General features: G+C 46.6%; 1 protein-coding gene across 3 annotated transcripts; it reads left to right on the top strand.

Annotated features, from left to right (window-relative positions):
- Positions 1-3,804: 3,804 nt before the first annotated feature.
- Positions 3,805-14,023, top strand: LOC104400463 (alpha-enolase). 3 transcript variants are annotated; one of them, XM_010013617.1, is made up of 11 exons: positions 3,805-3,930; positions 5,302-5,397; positions 7,926-7,984; positions 8,856-8,925; positions 9,112-9,245; positions 9,412-9,634; positions 11,164-11,361; positions 11,609-11,810; positions 12,197-12,305; positions 12,979-13,037; positions 13,554-14,023. In XM_010013617.1, the coding sequence occupies exons 1-11, from the start codon at positions 3,816-3,818 to the stop codon at positions 13,621-13,623; spliced, it is 1,335 nt and encodes a 444-aa protein (XP_010011919.1). In that variant the 5' UTR covers positions 3,805-3,815; the 3' UTR covers positions 13,624-14,023. The 3 variants fall into 3 exon arrangements, with proteins under 3 accessions (XP_010011919.1, XP_010011920.1, XP_010011921.1); XM_010013618.1 differs by lacking the exon at positions 7,926-7,984 and adding an exon at positions 7,577-7,635 and having other exon boundaries at positions 3,841-3,930; XM_010013619.1 differs by lacking the exons at positions 7,926-7,984; positions 8,856-8,925 and having other exon boundaries at positions 3,846-3,930.
- The last annotated feature ends 6,376 nt before the right edge of the window (positions 14,024-20,399 follow it).

Below are 20,399 nucleotides of genomic sequence, written 5' to 3'. Positions count from 1 at the left end.
CCGCATCGCTGGGGGGAGGCCTGCGCCGGCCTAAGCCCCGTCAGCGTGGGCAGAGGGTTAAAACCTTTTGGGGTATATGGTGGATCGAGGCTTCCTCTAAAAAGCAGGGTTTAACTTCTCTCTCTTAATCATTAACAGTTGCTTTCGGATTGTGTGTCGTGATTTGGACTTTCCCCTCTTTAGTTGCAGTGGATGTCCTTCTGCTTCGCATCTCAAATATTTTAACGTTTGATGTCAGCACTCAGATGGATTCCCCATCCCTGGAAGTGTTCAAAGCAGGTTGGATGGGGCTTGAAGCAACCTGGTCTAGTGGAAGGTGTCCCTGCCTGTGGTAGAGCAGTTGGAACTGGATGGTGTTTGTAAGGTCCCTTCCAGCCCAAAGTGTTCGGTGAAATCTGTGTGTCTTAGGCCTCCCAATGGGATTGATTAAGTGCTGGTTATCTCAGGGTAGCACTTGTGGGGAGTAGCACGTGGCAGCTTGATGTGGATCTCCGGATGTTATGGTGTGGAAAAAGCCTCCTCACCAGCCTGCCTCGTGAAGGGCTACCGGAGAGGCTCTTGGTCTTTCTCCAGTTCCGTTACTTGCCTGCTGAGTCACAGGGCAGGGTTGTGACTTTCTCAGCTTGCCAGGAAGTAGTGAAGTTTGTCATCCAAACCCACACACCGAGGCAATGCAGTTTCAGGCCTCCATCTTCTTAAATAACAAGAAAGTAGTTCAACGTGTCTGTGCCTTACTCCCTGCCAGGCATTACTTAAAATACACTGCATCATGTTGCAGAGCATGGAGGTGAATTAATACCATGTGGAATGAAAAGGAATAGGGTTGGAAGGTGGCCTTGTTGGTCCACACTTGTCCAAATACTTTTAAGTTGAAGTAGTCTGCACTGGTGTTAGAATACTGTATTCCCTGTAGAGAACACAAGATCTGATATGGAGTAAGTGGTTATTTCACAGAATCGTTAGGGTTGGAAGGGACCACTGGAGATCATCTATTCCAATCCTCCTGCCAAGGTCTGGGCTTCAGTTGACAGTGAGGCTCATACTTGGAATTGGCAGTGGGCTGTAGCTTGGCCTTGAAGTAGATAACAGTGCATACTCCTGGGGAGGCCAGGAAAGCTAGTGTGTGTGTAGTTCCTCCCTGAAAGGAGAGGCTGACCTTGCCAGCAGATACAGTGCAAAACACGGTTTAAGGCAATGTGCGCATTAAATATCACTGGTATTTGCATGTTTGGCTAGCTCCATTGCTGAGTACAAAGGTCTGAAGTGCTTGCATTTTGTTAGCATTTCCACAGCTTAGACCTGTGCTGACCCTTACTTTCTAGATATGACTGAATTGGTTGAGGCAGAATATGTAACACTCAGCTTCTGATGAGCTAAACAGCATCAGATTTTTACCCAGGAATAGCTCGGGGGAAAGCTGTCTCTTGAACACGTAAGTGAGGGGGTTGGCAAGAGGAGCCAAAGGGAAAGGAAGAAAAAGGTGTGAGGTATTTCTGAAACAGTGCAGTGCTGTGAAATGCCTCCTCCTAAAGAAAAGGGAAGGGACTGCTGGAGAGGTCACTTGTCAAGGGTGCTTGAGTAATGTCGGACCTGGCAGACATTACCAGTGGAAGCTCTTACAGGGTGTATTCCTGAAGTGCCACCTTTGTGAAGGTCACAGACAGTTCTTGCATTGCTCTAAGACTTACTGTGAACTGGCTGGTTAAAGAATCAGACACCTGATGTTTTGTTGCAAAGCTGTGGTTCTGAAAATGAAAGTAAGGTGCAGCAAGTGCCAGCCCAATCAGCTCCAAAAGCCCTTTTCAGATAAATGGGGATTCTTATTAGCCACTGCTCAGTGCATGTGCAGAGAGATGAGCGTTAGCATGCATGGGACTGATAACTGGAGAGGTGCAGGGATTTATTTCTAGCTTGATATTTACTGATTCGAGTTTCATCGTGGCAGCACGAAGGCCAGCTTTAACTAAGTCGTGTTGCTGCTTAGATTAGTCGTATCGTCTGTCAGTGTGTGGGCTTTGCTGTGAAGCAGGCAGTCTCTAAAAATCTGCCTTCTACAACATGCTGCTTAGAGGCAGGACGACTGGAAAGGGCACTTTAAAGCCACGGGGACAAACCAAATGGTGACTTGTTTTTAACATGGGGTGGGTAGAATTTTTCAGTGGAGGGAGAATGAGTGTATGAAGTTAACCCTGCCATACACTCTCAGTACAAGCAGCAGTATTTCTAAGGTCCTGTTTTCTTAACTTTGCTCTAACTGCAGAGGGACTCATGACCATTTCTGGAAACAGGGTTACCACCCACACTGGCTTGCCAAGGAGCCAGCTTCCAGATAGTTCTGCCTCTGAGTCTGAGCTTTCTTCTCTGCAGATGAGCTGGATTTGGTGCCAGTCAGTGGCTTGCAGGCGTTTGTATGACTTGGTTTTTAAAATGTAGCTGAGCTGGTATAAGGAGTTCCTTCTTGCCTTTTTTCTTTAAGGAGAAGTGTATAAATATACGAGAAGGGGGTGAAAAAGTTCTTCAAAAGAAGAAAAATCACAACAGTCCTTTCGAGAGGAAAAGCTATTCCTGTAAATACCCCAGATAGGGTGTAGCTATTAATGCAAGTTCTTAATTAGAGCTCTTGCTGTCTGTTTCTATTTTGGGATAGGTTACGCTTGGTTCTGAACAGCTGCTGTGCATACTAAGCACTGTTGCACTTTAGCCTTTTATCAAAAAGAATTCTATCTGGTAGCAGAGATTTCCTGTATTGGGATTGCTTGGCTGCTCTTACATGGTAAGGTGACATTCCTTTAGCTCTCTTTTGAAACACGGCTTCTGGTTTTAGACCTTTCTTCCCACCTAATTTAAGATTTCTGCCTCCTCAACATATTATTCTGAACTCTCACCAAGTATAATAAGTTTTCCCAGTTGAAATAGTGTAAAGTGATGGTTTTGAACTGTTCTCATGACTGCAGGTGCTACTACAGGGTGTAAATGGTGTTGAGCTGATGCTAGCAGTGGCCATTGCTGCATGCTGAGAGGAGTTCAAGGCTTGAGGTCCCTGGAGAGGGTGTTTGAGGGGGTTTCTGTGTCACTGGTACACTTGGGCTGTGTGGGAAAGGGACCAGGCAGCAGGTCTCATGAGGGAGAGCTGTGTGGTGCTCTCTGTACCTGTGGCCAGTTCAAGCTGCCAGAAACAACACAGAACCAGCCTCCTGGGAGTAGGGAGCAGCATGAGCAGGCTGCATGGCAGTTCTGGTGGGAAGGGCGTGCTGGTGATCTGGTTGCTGCCTGCTCTGCTCAGGCTAGGCTGCAACCTGTCACCCCAGCTCAGCTGGTGGTTGTGCCAGCCTCCCAGAGCTTGATGTCTGCAGGGAATTAGAAGATTGCATCTTTCGAAAGAATTACCACTTTATTAGTGGATTCTTTTTTTAAGAACTATAGGAAGATGGTTACCTGCTGAGAGAAAATGGTGTCCACCTACTGCAACTGCAACTTGGCTGTGCGAAGCAGAAGCAATACAGCTTACCTATGCTGATGTCTCCCCCCAGACAGCCTTCCTAAGAACTGGAATAGTTGTCCAGACCTTGGGTTGCATGGTATCTGGATTTAGTATGGATATAAGGAAGAAATTTTTTATGATGAGGGTGATGAAACACTTGAAGAGGTTGCCCAGAGAAGTTGTGAATGCCCCATTGTTGGAAGTGTTGAATCAGGTGGGATGGTACTTAGAGCAACTTAACCTAGTGAAAGATGTTCAACCCCCTCCCTGTGGCAGGGTATCTGAACTAGATGATCTTTGAAGGTCCCTTCCAACCCAAACCATTCTGTAATTAATGCTAAATTCTTCTTTTCAGGTATTAAAGATGTCCATTCTCAAGATCCATGCCCGTGAAATCTTTGACTCTCGTGGGAATCCCACTGTTGAGGTAGACCTCTATACCAACAAAGGTGAGTCCTTAACTCAAAGGTAGTTGTTTGTAACAAAGGTAGATGTTTGTTTCTTCTGTTTGTTTATCTGACAGAACTGAAGAGGCAGGCAAAAGTATACAAGCTGTCCTGTTAAAACAGTGGAATTGTGCTTCCTTTTTCTTCCATACACACAACTTGTTGCTGAGCTTGCAATGGAACTTGCAGGAAAAACCTGTACCTCACTGCTGGGATGAGTTTCCTCAACTCAAGATACTCACCTGGACAGCGAAGTTTTTCTTACTGTGCCACTTCTTACAGCCTAAACTGTGCAAGTGTTAATCCAAACCTGCCTTTCTCCCCTTGTCCTGAGCAAAAACTGGGATAGCACTTGCAGGCTTGGCGTTAAAAGGCCTTTGTTCCTGTCCTTAAGCAGCTGCTAATGGCCTGGTCTTAGTTTTCAGTGCTCCCTAAACTCTGCCTGCACTTGAAATTTAATTCTTGATTTGTCTAGCAGTCACTTTGTGTACTGAAACACTTCTCTGCTGCAGAGTGAATCTTGGGTAATGGTTTCTTCTCTGTGTGAGTGCTCAGGCATGACTAAACAACTTGTCTAATTGGGTTTTCACATCTAACATGCTATATTTTTAATTATTGCAGGACTTTCCCTTGGTTTGCTAGTTGTTCATCCCACATCCGATAGGATCTGACAAAGGCATTGTGCAAACACATACCAGTGTGATTTGGTGGAATGAGCAAACACAATAGCTCTAATACACGAACTAAATAGCTGATCTTTCTGCCTCAAAAGATTAATGCAGTCATTTAATGAGATTGCCCCTACTAAGCTTTTGGCTGTAGTGGGATAAGGGAAAGACTGGAGGCCGAAGCTGGCATCTTGAACCACAGGCAGAACAGACTCCAGTGGACTGATTTGCTTAAAGTTCAGTATCCTTGGCTAGAGAGATGGGCTGTCTGGGTGGCTGTGCTGTTGCTGGAAGAGCTCAGAAGTCATATTAACAATATAGGCCTGATAATTGTCCCTTTTATGCCATATCTTAGAAGAGTTTAAGAGCTTGCTTGCCAGACTGAGCTCAAAAGAGGATTCAGTAATAAAACTGTGTTTCTGGAAGGGGAATGGGTGACTTTCCTAACTTAAACACACTTGAAATGCATGGTGGAGAATGAGTCAACTTGCTTTTCATCAGGGAGGGAGACGCTGTTGAATTGGTGATGCTGTAAAGGAGAGCGCTCTTGGGATGGATGTTAAGTGAACAGAGATGCTGTTTAGATAGTACCCCTCCCATCTTCAGGGGTGGCAGTATGTGGTTGGTAGGTTGGGATGGTGTATGGGTGGAGGGTATTTTGTGGGTTTGAACATGCTAAGACAGTTCTTTTCCCTGTTGCAAACAGGTCTGTTCAGAGCTGCTGTTCCCAGCGGTGCCTCAACCGGAATCTATGAAGCTCTGGAGCTTCGTGACAATGACAAGACACGCTACCTGGGGAAAGGTAAACCTCAGTTTTGGTACCCAGCTTGGCCTGTTACAATGCCTGTGTTGCTGCATATCTTTATGCCAGATTGGAGCAGAGGTCACATGGGCTCCCTCACTGCTGTCCATGTTCTGTACAAGGCATGGCAATTAAGCAAAAGCTATGGAGAAAAAAGGCTATGTAGGCTGTGTGGCTGGAGCAGAGGTAAAGCGCAGGCTACTGGGTTTCCCAAGGGACAATGCCTTCAGCATGTATAGTGGTGAAGTTAAGTGTACTTCCATAGGTGGGTACATGGAGCTCGAGCATGCCAGCTAGGTGATAGTGTCTCTTATGGTATGCCCAAACAGACTTTGTTACACCACTCCTGTTGCATTGCATGTTGGTGCATGTCAGAGTGTTAGTAGTGTGCTGTAAGAGCATCTGAACTGGCTGGTCTGAAAGACTTGATGATGTTGCAGTTAGTCACAAGGTCTCTTCACAGACCAAATTTTCAAAGAACTCTTTTGAATGTATCTGCTCTGGCACCACAGACTCCTTAGAAGTTAAATCCTGAACCTGAGGCTTATGCCAACTGGCTGATCACAGCTAACATGCAGCTTCACATTAATAATCATGGAAGATACTATTGTTTCAGGCTCTACAATAGCTAAAGCCACCTTATCTTTTTGTCTGTCATTACAGGTAGCCAGGATACTTAAGTTTGTGTTAGTGGCATATTATTTTAGTTATCTGGGGACTTACTGTATGTCCTGAAAGGAAACGAAGCACAGCAGTCACCTGACTGGACTGGGAACAAGTATGGGGAAGAAGAATACCCACATACAAGATGGCATTACCTAATAAACCTCTTAATAGTAATTCATATGATTACTCTGAGAGCTTGGGCAGTCAGGACTCCTTTTTAGCTTGCTGCTGTAAAAGCATTGGTGATGCCTTCCAAGTGTTATAGGTTAACTCTTGGCTGGGAAAGAGATTCACTTCAAACTTTTCTGCCAGTCAGGTGCAAGGAAGCCAAAATGTTTTGTGCCTATTGGAAAGGGTGGTTAGAGTGGATAACTGGTGAATCAAACCTGGAGAGCCTTGTCTGAGAAGATTCATGGTTGTTATTACTTAAACATAGAGTAAACTCCTAGATGACTGAATATCCCAAAGAGCTGAAGAGCTTATGCTGTTTACCTCAGGCAGTTTTCTTTGAGAAGAGTAAATGTGTACTTTCCTCAGTCTGCTAAATGTGTGTGCACTTAGATCTGTTAAATCTGATCCTATAGGCAGTTCTTGATGGCACTTAACTAGACAGCAGCCTGAGCTTCCACAGCAGGCTATCACAGCTGGGAGTTTTTGTCAGCTGGGGAATAACATGAGTTACAAAAAAAGAAAATCGCCAAAAGAGATGAGTTGCAGATAGCTGGTAGGTCTTTTGTAACAGAAATCTGCAGCCTTAGACCATTTAAAAGGCTATAGATGTGGTTCAAGGTGCACTTAATGAGCATTCACAGGTTCTGAAGCTTTTAGGTCTTTGGAGATCTTCAAACAGTGTCCAGGGATGCTAGTACTCCTTAGGCTGATATTGGTAGCTGGCTAATGATGGCCTCTGCTTATGGGGAAGAAGCAAGTTCGTGCTGGAAGTGCTGGTTTACACAATGGTGGGTCCACATGATTAAAAGGATGGTGCTGTGTTCATGCTTTATTCTCTGCCTGAAGACAGGGCAGATGATTTTTGTGTCTGCATACAGGTACAGTGATAGTGTACTTCAGCATTGTATCAAATGTAAAATGTGGTAAGCTGATGCTTTAGCAGTGTTTTAGAACAGCAGATAGTGAAATGCCTGAGCTGCTGCATGGGGAAGTTCTGAGGAAGACCTTTCCTTTCCCCTTACTCATCCATTCCATAAATGGATAGGAGTAGCCTGTCCTAAAATCTCTTCTAAATGCTGTCATTCAACCACTTGAGGTTTGAGTCCCCAGTAGTATGAAAACCTGGGTGGAAAGACCAAATACAGCCTCTCTGACTGATGTGCAGTTTCCTCTACCCTTTGAATCCTCTTGTTTCTAGTCTGGTGGTCAGTATCAGCCACTTGCTGACTTGCAGGTCTGTTACCTATTTATGTCCTTTTTCTTTCTTCCATGACTGTCTGTGTTCTTGGCTGTGGGTCTTCATCTCTTCCTTGATTGTCTTTGTCCATTTCGCTTCTGTCAGGTGTATCCAGAGCTGTTAAATATGTTAACGAGTTCCTGGGGACAGCATTGTGTACACAGGTAATGGATGTGCTCTCAGTGCAACCTTGTCACTTGGATGAATTTCTCCAGGGCATGGTCTTGCAAACTAACTTTGCAGCAGGCATTCCTAGGTGATGCTTACTTCATGCAACTTCTGATTCAACCAAGATGACCTCTGGAAGTGTTCACATTTGGCTGTAAGCTGAGGTTGGATTGGGGTTTGAAGAGCATGAGGTGATATCCTTGATGTTATTGTTACTGAGATCACTTACTAATGCCTGCATAACCAGTGTGGTTGACCAGTGTCCCAATTTGCTTGTTCCTTACAGGTGTCTCAAAAGCTGTTGAGCACGTCAATAAAACAATTGCACCTGCACTGGTTAGCAAGGTAGGAGCAATGTGTTGTCTGCTAACATCAGCTAATGCCAGTCTAATGTGTCCTAACTGATGGGTTGTCTCTTGAGACAGTTGCAGGGACTGTCTTCCCTGGAGGGGGTGCTGGTCTGTGCATTGGAGTGCATGTGAATAAACTGACCTTTTGGCAGCAGTTGCTTTACTTAATGACTGCATATCTAACAATCAAAACAGTCTCCAGCAGCTTAGTGTTGTAGTGTGCAGAAATACTTAAGCATCTGGGAGCTTCAGTGGTGCACAGTTAAGATACTTCATGCTTAAAAGGGTGGCTGAATGATGGGGAGGGACTGAGTTTTATCCAAGCTGGCTAGTTTGGAAGGGAATCCAAGGGGATCTTAATAAAGCCTGCTTGAGAGACATTGCTGTGCATGTCATGGGCACTAAGCCCTAACTAGAAAGGAGGGTGCAAAACTAAGTGGTTATGCATGAAGTGATTGTATGTTCTTAGTGACAATTCCAGACATTATGCACTAAGCTACAAATGGGTGTATGGTTTGAGCAAGCTGGTCATCTTTGAGCTTGCATGAAAGGGGAGGGAGGCATAAACTGGAGCTTTCTCTTACGCTGTGCCAGGCGGATAGCAGGAATGTCAGGAAGTCAAGGGACAGGATAATCTCACAGCTCTGAATGTGGAGAACAAAACAAGCTTCTCGTGTCTTAGTCTGCTGGAAGTGACCAGAAGATGCTGCTGTGTGATAAAGACAGAAATTAGTCTTTTCAACTGTTGGTAGTTGCCCTTAAGCGAGTTCTGGTGCCTGCCAGGGAAATAAAAATGCAGTGGGTAGGTGAAAGCTTGTGGAGCTATGTTTGGTGTTAAGCAGTGCTTTGTTTGCTTCTCTCTGCAGAACGTCAATGTTGTGGAGCAAGAAAAGATTGACAAACTGATGCTGGAAATGGACGGATCAGAGAACAAATGTAAGTGGGCTTTGTGTTGTAGTGAGGTGTGAAAAGATGGAGACTGGTTTATATGTTTCTGGCTTACCTTGTCAGAAACAACTGGTATGGCATAGGCTGTGCATTTGCATAACCAAGACCATGGTGCTTGTATTTCTGAGTCTCTTCATGAAGACATGATATTTTTGTAAACAACTTGTATTTCAGCCAAATTTGGTGCCAATGCCATCTTGGGTGTATCTCTGGCTGTATGCAAAGCTGGTGCTGCTGAGAAGGGTGTCCCCTTGTACCGTCACATTGCTGACCTGGCTGGGAATGCAGAAGTGATTCTTCCAGTTCCTGTAAGTTTCTTGCTAGGGCTACCTAGAGACTTGATCTGACCAAGGTGCTTCATGGTGTCTTGTCTTGGATCAGGTTCCCTGGAGAATAAAGAGTCTTAATTTAAACGCTGTTATAAACTTACCCTGAAACCATTCTAACTTGACTTTTCTTCTTGGTTACTCCAAGGCTTTCAATGTGATCAATGGTGGCTCCCATGCTGGCAACAAGCTGGCTATGCAGGAGTTCATGATCCTGCCTGTGGGTGCTGACACTTTCAAGGAGGCAATGCGCATTGGTGCAGAGGTCTATCACAACCTAAAGAATGTAATCAAGGAGAAGTATGGCAAGGATGCAACCAACGTTGGTGATGAGGGTGGTTTTGCCCCCAACATCCTGGAAAATAAAGAAGGTAAGAATGAGCTAAATGTGGGAAGAGGTGTAACTGATAGCCAGAGAATGAAGACCATACCTGTCCACTGTTGAATGGGAAGCAGGTTTTAGGACTTGCTGCTGTTAACTTGCTTTGTTTTGTACTGGTGTGACCCAGCGTAGGACCACAAAGCTATTCCCTTGGACACCAGTTAATGCAGCTTGATGGGATGGCTTTGACTTGAATGTCTCATTCCTGTAGCAGCTTAAGGGAATCTTGCTTCCTTCCAGTTGAGAAGTGATGTGGGAATGTCTGCGTGCATTGCAGTGTTCTCAGAAGGCAGTAATGTAAGTTTAGTGGAGTTTTTTTTCTCCTGACAAAGGAGGAAAACAGTTTGTACTGTGCCTGATAACACGTGGGAGTGCATGAAGGCTTGCCTGGGAAGCTGAGGCATTTGCTGCTTCCACAGCCAAACAGTTCTGTTGAGAAACCTGTGGGGGGAGGGAGGCAGTTTGTCTTCTGGAAAGGGAAATACCTGTTTGTGCAAAAGAACTGTACTAGAAGAGCTGTTTTTCTGCCTCTTTTGCAGAAATGAAGCTAATAAGCCAGTAGAATACTGTTAAATTGGCTGTTACTTTAAAGCTGCTAGTCGTATTCTTGTTGAATGTGGCCTCTGAGCTGCATTGCCCTTTTCTAACAGTGCAGGTACTGAGCCAGCACCAGAAATCAGGGCATTTCTGAATCCCAGTCACATGCAGCTCTTGCTAGGTCTGTAGCCTAGCAGACATCAATGAAGATGACCTTGAATGGCCATTACACTCCAAGGAAATTGTGTTGCTGGCAGGAGCTGCTTTTGCAGTGTGTACATTAACATCTTGTTAAAAAACCCCCACAGCACAGAAAAACCAAACACACTCCATCTAAAGCTTTGTCCTGTAAATAGCCTGGCTGATCCAGCTGCTTGGCTTGGAGTCAGGGGCGACTGGGAGAGTCTTGCTTGTCTTGACCATGCTGAATTTCCTTGCTTGAACTCTGCCAAAGAGGGTAGTGTAATGGATCGTATTCAGAGACCCTCTTCTGCATTACAATTGTGCAAGTGGAGCACAGGTAGAGGCAAAGAGAGTGTGCCCTGTGCAGAGCCAGGCTATGTATCCCATTGCTAGTCAGGGTTTGGATGTTCAGCACTTTCATGGTCCACACCTGATCTGGAGCTAAAAGGTAATAAAGTTCAATCACTGCTTCCCTACCCACATGCACAAAGCTTGGAGCAGGTAGTGTCATCTAGTATTAAGCTTTCTGGGCTGAAATGTAGTCCTGCCTGAAGAGATTCTGAATCCTGTAATGGTCTCTCAAGGGTATTACAAGCTAAAAGCAGTATTAAAGTAATATCTTGTTCCAGTCAGTTGAGAAGTGGGAAAGTTTTTAAGAACCTTTTCTGTGTGGCCTTTGGGCTTTCTGTAAGGGGTAATGGTTATTCTTTGCCAAGTGAAAGTACTGTTGTTGATAAAGGAATCGCTTTTGAGGCAAGATGTTTGGGGGGAACTCAGAAACTTCTTGCTGTGTTTCAGCCCTGGAGCTGCTGAAGACTGCTATTGGTAAGGCTGGCTACACTGATAAGGTTGTCATTGGCATGGATGTGGCTGCCTCAGAGTTCTACCGCGATGGAAAGTATGACCTGGACTTCAAATCCCCTGATGATCCCAGCAGATACATTTCTCCTGACCAGCTGGCTGACCTGTACAAAGGCTTTGTCAAGAACTACCCTGGTAAGTTGCTTGTCAACAAGAAGCATGGTAGTAGTGGCAAATAGGGGTTGTTTGCTGCAGGAAAGAGTTCGGATGCAGCTTCTCTTGTAACAGGGATCCAGAGCAGGATGAACACTAAGCCTTTTAGGTGCCTGAGGAATGTTCCTTGAGGAGGGTAGTACTTGGCTGCAGCACTTTGGTACCGCTGCTTTCAAACAAGACCTTTCCAGGGGAGTCTTGTCTTAAAGCTGCTTGTATCACTCTACAGTGGTGTCCATTGAAGACCCATTTGACCAGGATGACTGGGGAGCCTGGAAGAAGTTCACTGGCAGTGTTGGCATCCAGGTGGTTGGTGATGATCTGACTGTGACCAATCCAAAGCGTATTGCCAAGGCTGTGGATGAGAAAGCCTGCAACTGCCTCCTCCTTAAGGTCAACCAGATTGGCTCCGTGACAGAGTCACTGCAAGCGTAAGTTCTCCTCTGTTGGCCATGCCAGGGTGGGATGGGGGGGTTGCCGTAACTGAGGGAGATGAACATATAGACCACATCTAGTGGACTAGAAATGTGCCGAGTGGGCATCTGTAAAGGGAGAACAATTATTAACTATTAGAAGATACTGGCAAGTAAACTTGTACTTTCACAGTCCTGAGCTCATATAGCCACATAAAACAACTTCACTGGGCCTAAGCGTGTGTAAAAGCAGCTCTTTGTCACTGTGGTGTTGTGTGATCATAATCCTGACATGTACCAAAGGGCAGTTCTGTCATGCCCCCAAGCATGGCATGCCTGCCACTTGGCAGCATTGCTGAAAGCAAATAGACCTGGTGTGAGTCCTTGTGTCTTATCTCTTCTAGCTGCAAGCTTGCCCAGACCAATGGCTGGGGTGTGATGGTGAGTCACCGTTCTGGAGAAACAGAAGATACCTTCATTGCTGACCTGGTAGTTGGTCTCTGCACTGGTCAGGTTGGTATCTCTACCTGTGGTATTTTGCCTTTCTGCTTGATAAGATAATATGGTGATGGTGCCATGCTCTCGGAGCGTGCTTCCATTCAAAGCTGAAATTGGAAGTGGGGAGAAATCTGAGGCGGGCAAAATTAAAGATTAAAAAGTGGATATGTTCTAGAAATGAAGAACCTCATACTAATAAACATGCAGAGGTGGGGATGGGCCAGGAAAGCAAGAAAAGCAGAAGTCCTTCATGACTGCTTGCTTTCTGCAAATGGAACAGGACAGTGAGTCTGTTCCAATAAACTGAGAATACAAAGTGGCTCCTGAAGTCTGTCTGCTCTGTAGACTTGCAGCTCTGGCCTGCTTCTCTCCCCCAGTACTGAGGGGTCTCTGCTTGCTTGTGTTGTAGATTTGCTGTTCCTGTATACAGGAATGTGACAAGGGAACATGTTATCTTGTGTAAACTCACCTTTAACCACCCATCTGAAGAATCTTAGTTAACTCCAGTGGGTGTACTGGGATTTCCTGAAACAAGCTGTTAGCAAATGAACAATCTTTTATTGCTCCCAAGCCCTGTCTTGTTTGACTATACAGATACTTAGAGCTTGATGCTTGAAATAAAGCCTGTGATTATCATCTCTAAACAGAGTAATCATGGCCTTATTCTAACTTCTGATTTCCCTTTCAGATCAAGACTGGTGCCCCTTGCCGATCTGAGCGTCTAGCCAAGTACAACCAGCTGCTGAGGTGAGACTTGGAGCTGGGGAAAGACTTGGGGGTGAAGCCTGATACAGAATTGGTGCTCCACTGGTGCATTCAGGGCACAGCTTAGTCTTCTGCATCTTGGAAACACTCAGCATTTTAAGGACATAAAGTGGCAGAGGTGCTTTGGGCGGGTGCTGTACTAGCAGAACTGGCTATAGGCTAAGTGATGCGTTGGGTGGGTCACCTCCATAATAGACACACTGCAGGGAACATCATACAAAGCATCCTGTAATAGCAGGTAGGAGACATTGTCCTGCTGTCTGTATGATGCAGATCCCTTGAGTGAGCATGTAAAATGCTATGTAAGATGGGTGATCCTGAGCAGTGCAGTTGAATGTTTGTCTAACTGAAGAGGCTTGGTGGGAGGTGGCTGGTGGCTCTGGTAGTATCTCCTGTGCCAGGTAGTCCAGATTGATATGGTGTGAGGCCAGCAGCTGTGCTAACGTGGGAGTTCTGCACTGTCTGCTGACACCCAGCACTCTCTCCCCTTTCCATCAGAATTGAAGAGGAGCTTGGCAGCAAGGCCCGCTTTGCTGGAAGGAACTTCAGGAACCCTCGTGTCAACTAAGTGTGGATCAGTGGACCCCCGTTCTGGTTTAGAGCTCTAGTTATGTACTTAGATCACAATTACCTGTGCTAGAGAAAGATAAGGGCAGCTGGAAGGAAAAAGACCAGTTTGCAGGTCCTCTTACCCCATAGACATTTCCTTCACCTAGTGTTTCACCAGCTCTGATCTGTTACTTGTAAAGCTCTGCTGCTTTTGTAGAACAGTCCCTGGGGGTTCTGTGTATCGAACACCCACTGGGATCATGACCCTGTGACTGGGCATGAACACTTGAATTCCTTTCTCTGCCTGTCTCTGATCTTCAGTGTTTGGAGCTATGTGAGTTGCAGTGCAGCAAGAGGTACCTGCAAACACAAATAGTAGTGTTTTTACATGTGATAAATAAAAGCATCAAACAACCCAACAAAGTGTGGCTTTGAGTTACTTGGGAGCAGACTGAGGCACAGGGGTTACCTGTCTCTGTGCGATTGTATCCTGGTTTGAAGCCGTTCTGCAGGGAGCAGGAATTCTGTCACTGTGGCTGTGGGGAGGACTTGAGTTGCTTTGTGACAAATAGACAAAGAATTAGCCAAATCTATGTTCCTGCTCTCGAAGGGGGCCCTCGGGGGTATGTTTAGCCCTTTGGAAGGGAGACTAAGAATAGGTTTCTACTCGGAGATCAGTCGTGATCCTGCAGGGGAAGGGAGAAAGCTCTGTGGTCTGCATTCATTATCAAAGATGAGGGGTATCCAGACAACAAGCATTGTGATTAACCTTTATCATGGCCTGCTGCAGACATCTGCTTGTCAGTCTTGTCACAGCAGAGCTGAGAAATGCAGTGATGGCCCTGGCTTTTAGCGAGAGGTTGGCACAGTGTTAGCTGTGGGGAAAGTGGGTTTGCAGCCTCCCATCTTCTCTTGCTGTGGGAAGATGCAGCCCACCAGGATGTGAGCTGTGGCACGGTGCTGTTCTGAACCCTTGTGCTTTATTTACTGCTTTCTAATAGAAGGTGTAATTGAAAGTTGATCTGATGGCTGCACTTTAGTTTCTACCCGATTAGTATGTAGGTACCATATTTCACATGGGGGAAGAAAAGACTTGAGGGGGTTTCCAGCTGTGCGAGAGCAGATGGCCATCAACAAAAGGGCTTGGGAGCAAATACTTGTGCTTCCCAAACCCTTTGTGTTGCTCAGTTGGAGCTGTGCTGGCTCAGCTAGGCAGGGGCAGGACAGTGGTGGGAGAGATGGCAAAGCACATCTTTGCTCTTGGAGATGAGGAGGAAGAATTCCTTCTCCTGGGGCTTGCCAAGATTGTTCGCTGGTGCTGGCACTGCTGTGGCTCTGTTGCTTCGTGCAGTTGCTGTTGGAGCAGAGTTGTAATGTTGGTCCCTTACCAGGCAGGAAAAAGCAAATCATTGCATCCTTGAGGAAGGAGTGGTTTAAGCCTGCTCTTGTTTATAGGGTTTGATTTGTGGGTGCGCGTTTCATAATGGCAGATTGGTAAGGAAAATACTAATTTCTGATTCTCTTCAATGACTATTCTCCTAGTCTCGATTCCAGGAAAAGGGATTACCTGTGCCTGGAAATGCCTCTGATCCGTGAGGAGCACAACAGTGCCTCGCTGTGGGCCTTGTGTGCGCTGCAGCGTGGCGCTGGAAGTCGGTTTTGTCTCACGGTTTTAAATCGCCAAGATGGAAATGGCACATTTAAAGCTAGTGATGCTGCACCGTAAGTGTTGCCATTTACCTCAAAACCTGGATCTTAAGGAACATCTTCAGTTCTAGGTTGGGGAAAAAAAGCCCCCAGAGATTCTATTTCAAAAGGTGCTGTTGGGAAGTAGAGAGCTATAAAATGCTGAGAGGTGAGGATGGTGTGTTACAACTAACTGGTGAACAGTGCCCTGCCACTGGAGACCAAGGGCTGTGAGAGTGCCCTGTGAGGAGTGAAGATGCTTGTGAGCTGCTGGGGGATGTCAGCACTGCCTTGTGCTGGCATAAGTAATAGCTGTGAAAGGATTTAGCAGAGAGGACTGCTGAAGGGGAAAGCCTGTAGTGTGTATTGATCCATACTCTGCAACTAGACTCATCTATAGTCTGCGTTTCCAAAGCACCTCATCATACGTGAAGGCTGGAGAAGCTGCAGCACTGAGAATGCTGAACAACAGGGCAGAGAAGGAGTTGTGACTGTAACTGAAACCATGGAGTGCTCTGTTTCCTGATGCAAGTAGCCCCTGGCAAAAAGCTGTGGCTTGTCCCTTGGGGGAGCATGGCCTGCAGCCCTATCGACCAGCTCACACTGAAGGCAGGAAGAGCGCTGTGCTCCTGGCACAGGAGCTGTGGGTGTGTTTGGATCCAGGGCTGTGTTTTGCTGTGTCCAAATGAGCAGGGACTGACCCAGTGGAAGCACAGGGATCAGGCCCTGGCTGTAGCATGGCCCACTCAGCAGATGGAGCTTGAAAGCAAATGCAGGCACAGCTGGTGATGGAACAAACCTCCCCGTGAGGACAATACCCACTGCAAGGAAAACATCCCTTTGTGGGCAGTTGGCAACTGCTTTTCCTTGGAAGATTTATCTTCTCTGTCAGGCCCTTCAGAAGAGCTTTGCTATAAATACTGAGTTTACCAGCCCAAGCCCAGCACATGGTAAGTGCTTCCTCTCACCCGCCCGTCCTTTCCTAAGGCATCAATCTAAGCCGGTTGCACCCCATGCAGGTTTGAAACCTGGTGCACTTTTCACACATAGCTGATCTCTGAAGGAGACCTGTTAAACGAGTTAACTGGCTGATTACACAGAAATCCCATCAAGGGATCTGTCCTCTCCTGTCACAGAGGGAAGCATGTGCTATATGCAGAATGGTTTAAAGGTTGTTGAGCAGAACTGTTGGGAAGCCATAGCATTCCTCACCTGGTACTCCAGAAAGGGAAGTATGAATTCACAACCCACCTGACCTGTGTTTTCCTTTAATGAGCATCAGCAAGGAAAAAGGGTTGGGACATCATGTTGGTGGCTGCCATCAATTGACAAGACCCTGAGTGGTGGCTGGCAGCTGGGCTGCTGTGCAGCCACATAAACCCAGGAGAGAAGTAAGGCAGTGCACTGAGCTGGGATCCTCTGCTCTGATGGATGGTTTGGTCTCAGCCCTGGCAAAAGAGCCTTCTGCTGCTTAACACCACTGCAAATGAAGCCCAGCTATTAATTCATTACCATTCACACCTCGTTGTCAGTGCAGGGTGAAGAAGTGACACAGAATTACCACATGTGGTGTGTCTTAAAATAATTAGGATGCAAAATGGCAGGGTTAGAAGAATGATGCTTGGGCTGTAAAGTCAAAAGCTAAAGCCAAATGCTGCTGAACTGTATGCTCCTTCCTACACCATCAATCAATCCCACAATGTCAGATGCTGTGCTCACCTGTCCCATCAAACCAGAGCTATATAAAGCTTTCAAGTTAAATCTTAGAGAATATTTGGGCCAGATCAGCAAGGTGCTTCCAGCTGCAGAGAATTCAGGCTCTACCTAATGAGGTGAGGGCATTGAAAGGAGTTACTTGCAAAGGAAGAAAAAAGAGCAGAACAGGTAAGTACTGAAACATGGGACTGTGGCTTGTAGATAAGAATTTGAAGTGTGCTAGAGAAAAGTGAATGATTGGTAATTCTGTGTGTTTGGAGTGAGGGGAATAAGTGAATAGGGACCAGGATTTGATTGTTGAAAATCGAGACCTAAACCTGCAGTGCTGGAGGGGGGGAAGAGATGTGTCTGCTCCTTAATCAGGGCTTGAATCCTGCTGTATAGCTCCTCACCTTCCTGCACTGTCCCTGTGGAGCTCCTACTCAAAAGGCTGTGCTTTATAACAGTGCAAATGTAGCACACCCAGTGCCTTTATTACTGTAATAATTTGCAGGGATGGCACTCTTTGGAGCAGAAGGAGGCACCAGCTTAGCAAACACTGGCTGGGAGGCTATTCTGAGCAGAGCAGGCAGCCTTGAAAGCGGATCTGAGGCACGAAGCAGGCAGAAGAGATGACTGATGAGCAGAGAGGAGAGGCAGGAGGCGCTTTCGGGAGCTATTCAGGTAACAGGATATATAATGGAGTGATACAAAGGGCTGAGTGGGAAAGATCTCCCACTCCCCACTGGCTCTGTCTCTAAGTCTGCAGAGGCAGCTTTTCAGCTTTGTGGCTCAGCCTGCTCTTTGTATTAATTTCCTGATATCTTGGCCTCTATGTCTAGTACAGGCCCTGTCTCGAAGAGTTTGTTCTGGACAGAAAGGAATGTTGCCACCCCTCTATAATCAATGAGAAACCAAATGATTCAACATTTGTTTGTCTTGCCAGATGTTAGCCCCTGGTAGGGAGCAAGCACAACACGTAACCTTCACTCAGTAACTGCAGCTGGCACCACAAGGTATGTTTTCTAATCCTTTGGTTATTTTGAACCACACATAGAGCCTCAGCACTCATTTTCTAGCATCAAAACTGGACTCTGTCAGTGCTGCAACCCTTTGAGTGCAGTTTGGTGCTCTCAGATCACCCACTGCTGAGGACAGCTTTGTCCCTTGCATAGAGGGTCCTGACTTGAGGGTCATGTGTCCGTAACACAGTGCTGGCTGCAGTGATGGTCTGGAGTGCTCAGTGTCCCTGTTTCATCCTGTTCACCTTTCTTCCCTGACTTTTGTGCCATTCAACAATGTTAGAAATGATGTTTTTTCTTAGTTCATTGATTTTAAAAAGAAACAGAACTGTAATTGAACCTTGGATTGATTGCTTCTTGCACGAACTGCTCAGTGAAATCCTGAGACTTGCAGGCAGGAGATTTTACTGCCTCTAACATGGGTAAGAACAATTTGAATACCCAGGGGTTTGGTGCTTTTCCTCCTCGGTGCTTATCCTGGGCACAAAGAAGCCACAGTCTCATTGTGTGCAGCCAGCGGGATCACCCTGGGGGAGCCTGTTGCATGCACCCCATGCTCTCTGTCCCCAGAGAGGCACCTCTGCAAGCTGTGCCGTGCTTCCCTGCCTCTGGAGAGGCAGAAGCTGTGGGAGTGAGCCATCCTTTGAAGGAAATTCATTGACTGCAGAGTTCCATCAACACCCACTCGCTCATTCACAGCCATGAAGGCTCATGTAAACAGCCTCACACGCTGCTGGGGGCTTGTCTGCTGCAGCTGAAGGGAAAAGCCTCACAACAGCACATGGGACCAGCAAGAGCAGATGAAGGGAATGCAGCTGCTCTGTTTTCCCCTCTGGAAGGAGGATGTTGGGCTCTGCTGCTGCTGTGTAGAATGCAAGGAGACACGATGGTGGATGCAGGGAGAGAGGATCTCCGCTGGGCAGCCAGCCAGCCCTGCCTGCCCTGCAGCAGCATCTCGGGCTGAGGCCTCATGCTCCCTGTCACAGCAGGATTCAAACAACTGTGCCAAGCACCAGCTCAGTCCCACCACTCCCTTGGAAAGCTTTTATTACTGCTCTCTTTGTATTGCTGGGTGTAGTTATTTCCTTGTAGATAGGAGCTGTGGGTGGGTGTGAGAATAACATCAAGAACCTTGCTCCTCTCTGAGCACAGGGGAGTGAGCTTAGCCTCTGGCTGCTGGGTCACCATGATGGGGTCCAAGGGAGTCCAGGTTTGCTCACTGCTGCAGTAAGAGACCTATTTGGGTTCCCTCTTTCGGTCCCCAAGAAGCATTGCAGTGCTGTCAGATCTGACACACTCTACATGTACTTTGTGCTCCATGGATAGATACAGGCACAGGCACTAGAAGTGCAGGGTGTAGAGGGTGGCAAGAAGAAGAAATAAAGCCATAGCAGCTGTAGCACTGAACTCTGCTAAGAGAAGCTAAAGGGGAAAAAAGCCAACCCAAAACAAGGAAGAAAACTGAGTTAGGGAGGAAGCAAAAAGGTTGAGTGAAGAATTCAGGTGGTAAAAATGAGATTCAAGATAAACCATAAGGAAAAGAACAGTCACAAGGGGCAGATCACCTCCTTGTGCCACACTTGGAGCGCGCGTGTGGTGAGATCTCTTCTCTATAATACAATGTGCAGCCTTAGCTCTGTCTTAGAAACACTTAAGTTCAACCATCCTGGGTGGCAGTTACAGGCTTAAATTACAGGAGAGAAAAGAAATACAAATGAGTTCTGCAAAATAAAAGCCCTGGCCAAAGCCCAGGTACAATGAGACCCTGCTGACAAGGGAGGCTGCAGCAGAGGCTCTGAGCAGCCCCAAGCCACCACCTCCTGCTTGTAAATGGGCTGAGCCCCTTCTCCTTGGCTGTGCTCGCGTTTCAGCTCTGGTTCAGCATCTCCCCGTGCTGATGCTGCCTGTCAGCAACCAGCAATTCTACTGTTGAACAAGGTGCATGAGGTGAAGCCAGTCGTCCAAAGAGTAACGTGAGAAAGAGGGAGCTCGGTGCTGGGCAGGGGGTGTAGTGTTCCCCTGGAAAATGAGCGGGGAAAGCACCTGGCTCGGTGCATGCCGAAAGCAGAACATGAAGTGTTCCTTGGTTCCTTTTCAAGGACCAAGCTGTCCTAAGCAAGCACCATCCTGTGCTGTCCAGAAAGGGTTTTTTAGCAGAAGCAAGGAAACAGAAGCTGATTTTGCTGTGCATTTAACTTAGAGCACAGGAATTGCCCAGCCTCCTTACTGACAAACCCCGCTTTTAGTGTTGATCTCTGTTTAATAACAAGCATTTTATGATGTGCTTTAATCCCAGAAGCCATCCAAACCCTCCAGCTGACTCTTGCTTATGAAATGCTGGCAGACAGTGTCAGTCACGAAAGCACCAGTGTCCTACAGCAGCTGCAGCAGT

The sequence above is a fragment of the Nestor notabilis genome, unplaced genomic scaffold (genome assembly GCF_000696875.1).
Source record: "Nestor notabilis isolate BGI_N333 unplaced genomic scaffold, ASM69687v1 scaffold1394, whole genome shotgun sequence".
In the NCBI taxonomy this organism is placed as follows: Eukaryota; Metazoa; Chordata; class Aves; order Psittaciformes; family Psittacidae; genus Nestor; species Nestor notabilis.
This window is presented reverse-complemented; position numbering and strand designations above follow the sequence as displayed.

What these genes read in the sequence shown, in the direction of transcription:
- LOC104400463 (XM_010013617.1), top strand. Translation starts at nt 3,816, where the DNA reads ATGCTAAATTCTTCTTTTCAGGTATTAAAGATGTCCATTCTCAAGATC. An exon ending in AAGTGATTCTTCCAGTTCCT is followed by an intron (nt 9,246 to 9,411) that starts GTAAGTTTCTTG and finishes GGTTACTCCAAG; the next exon opens with GCTTTCAATGTGATCAATGG. An exon ending in GTGACAGAGTCACTGCAAGC is followed by an intron (nt 11,811 to 12,196) that starts GTAAGTTCTCCT and finishes TATCTCTTCTAG; the next exon opens with CTGCAAGCTTGCCCAGACCA.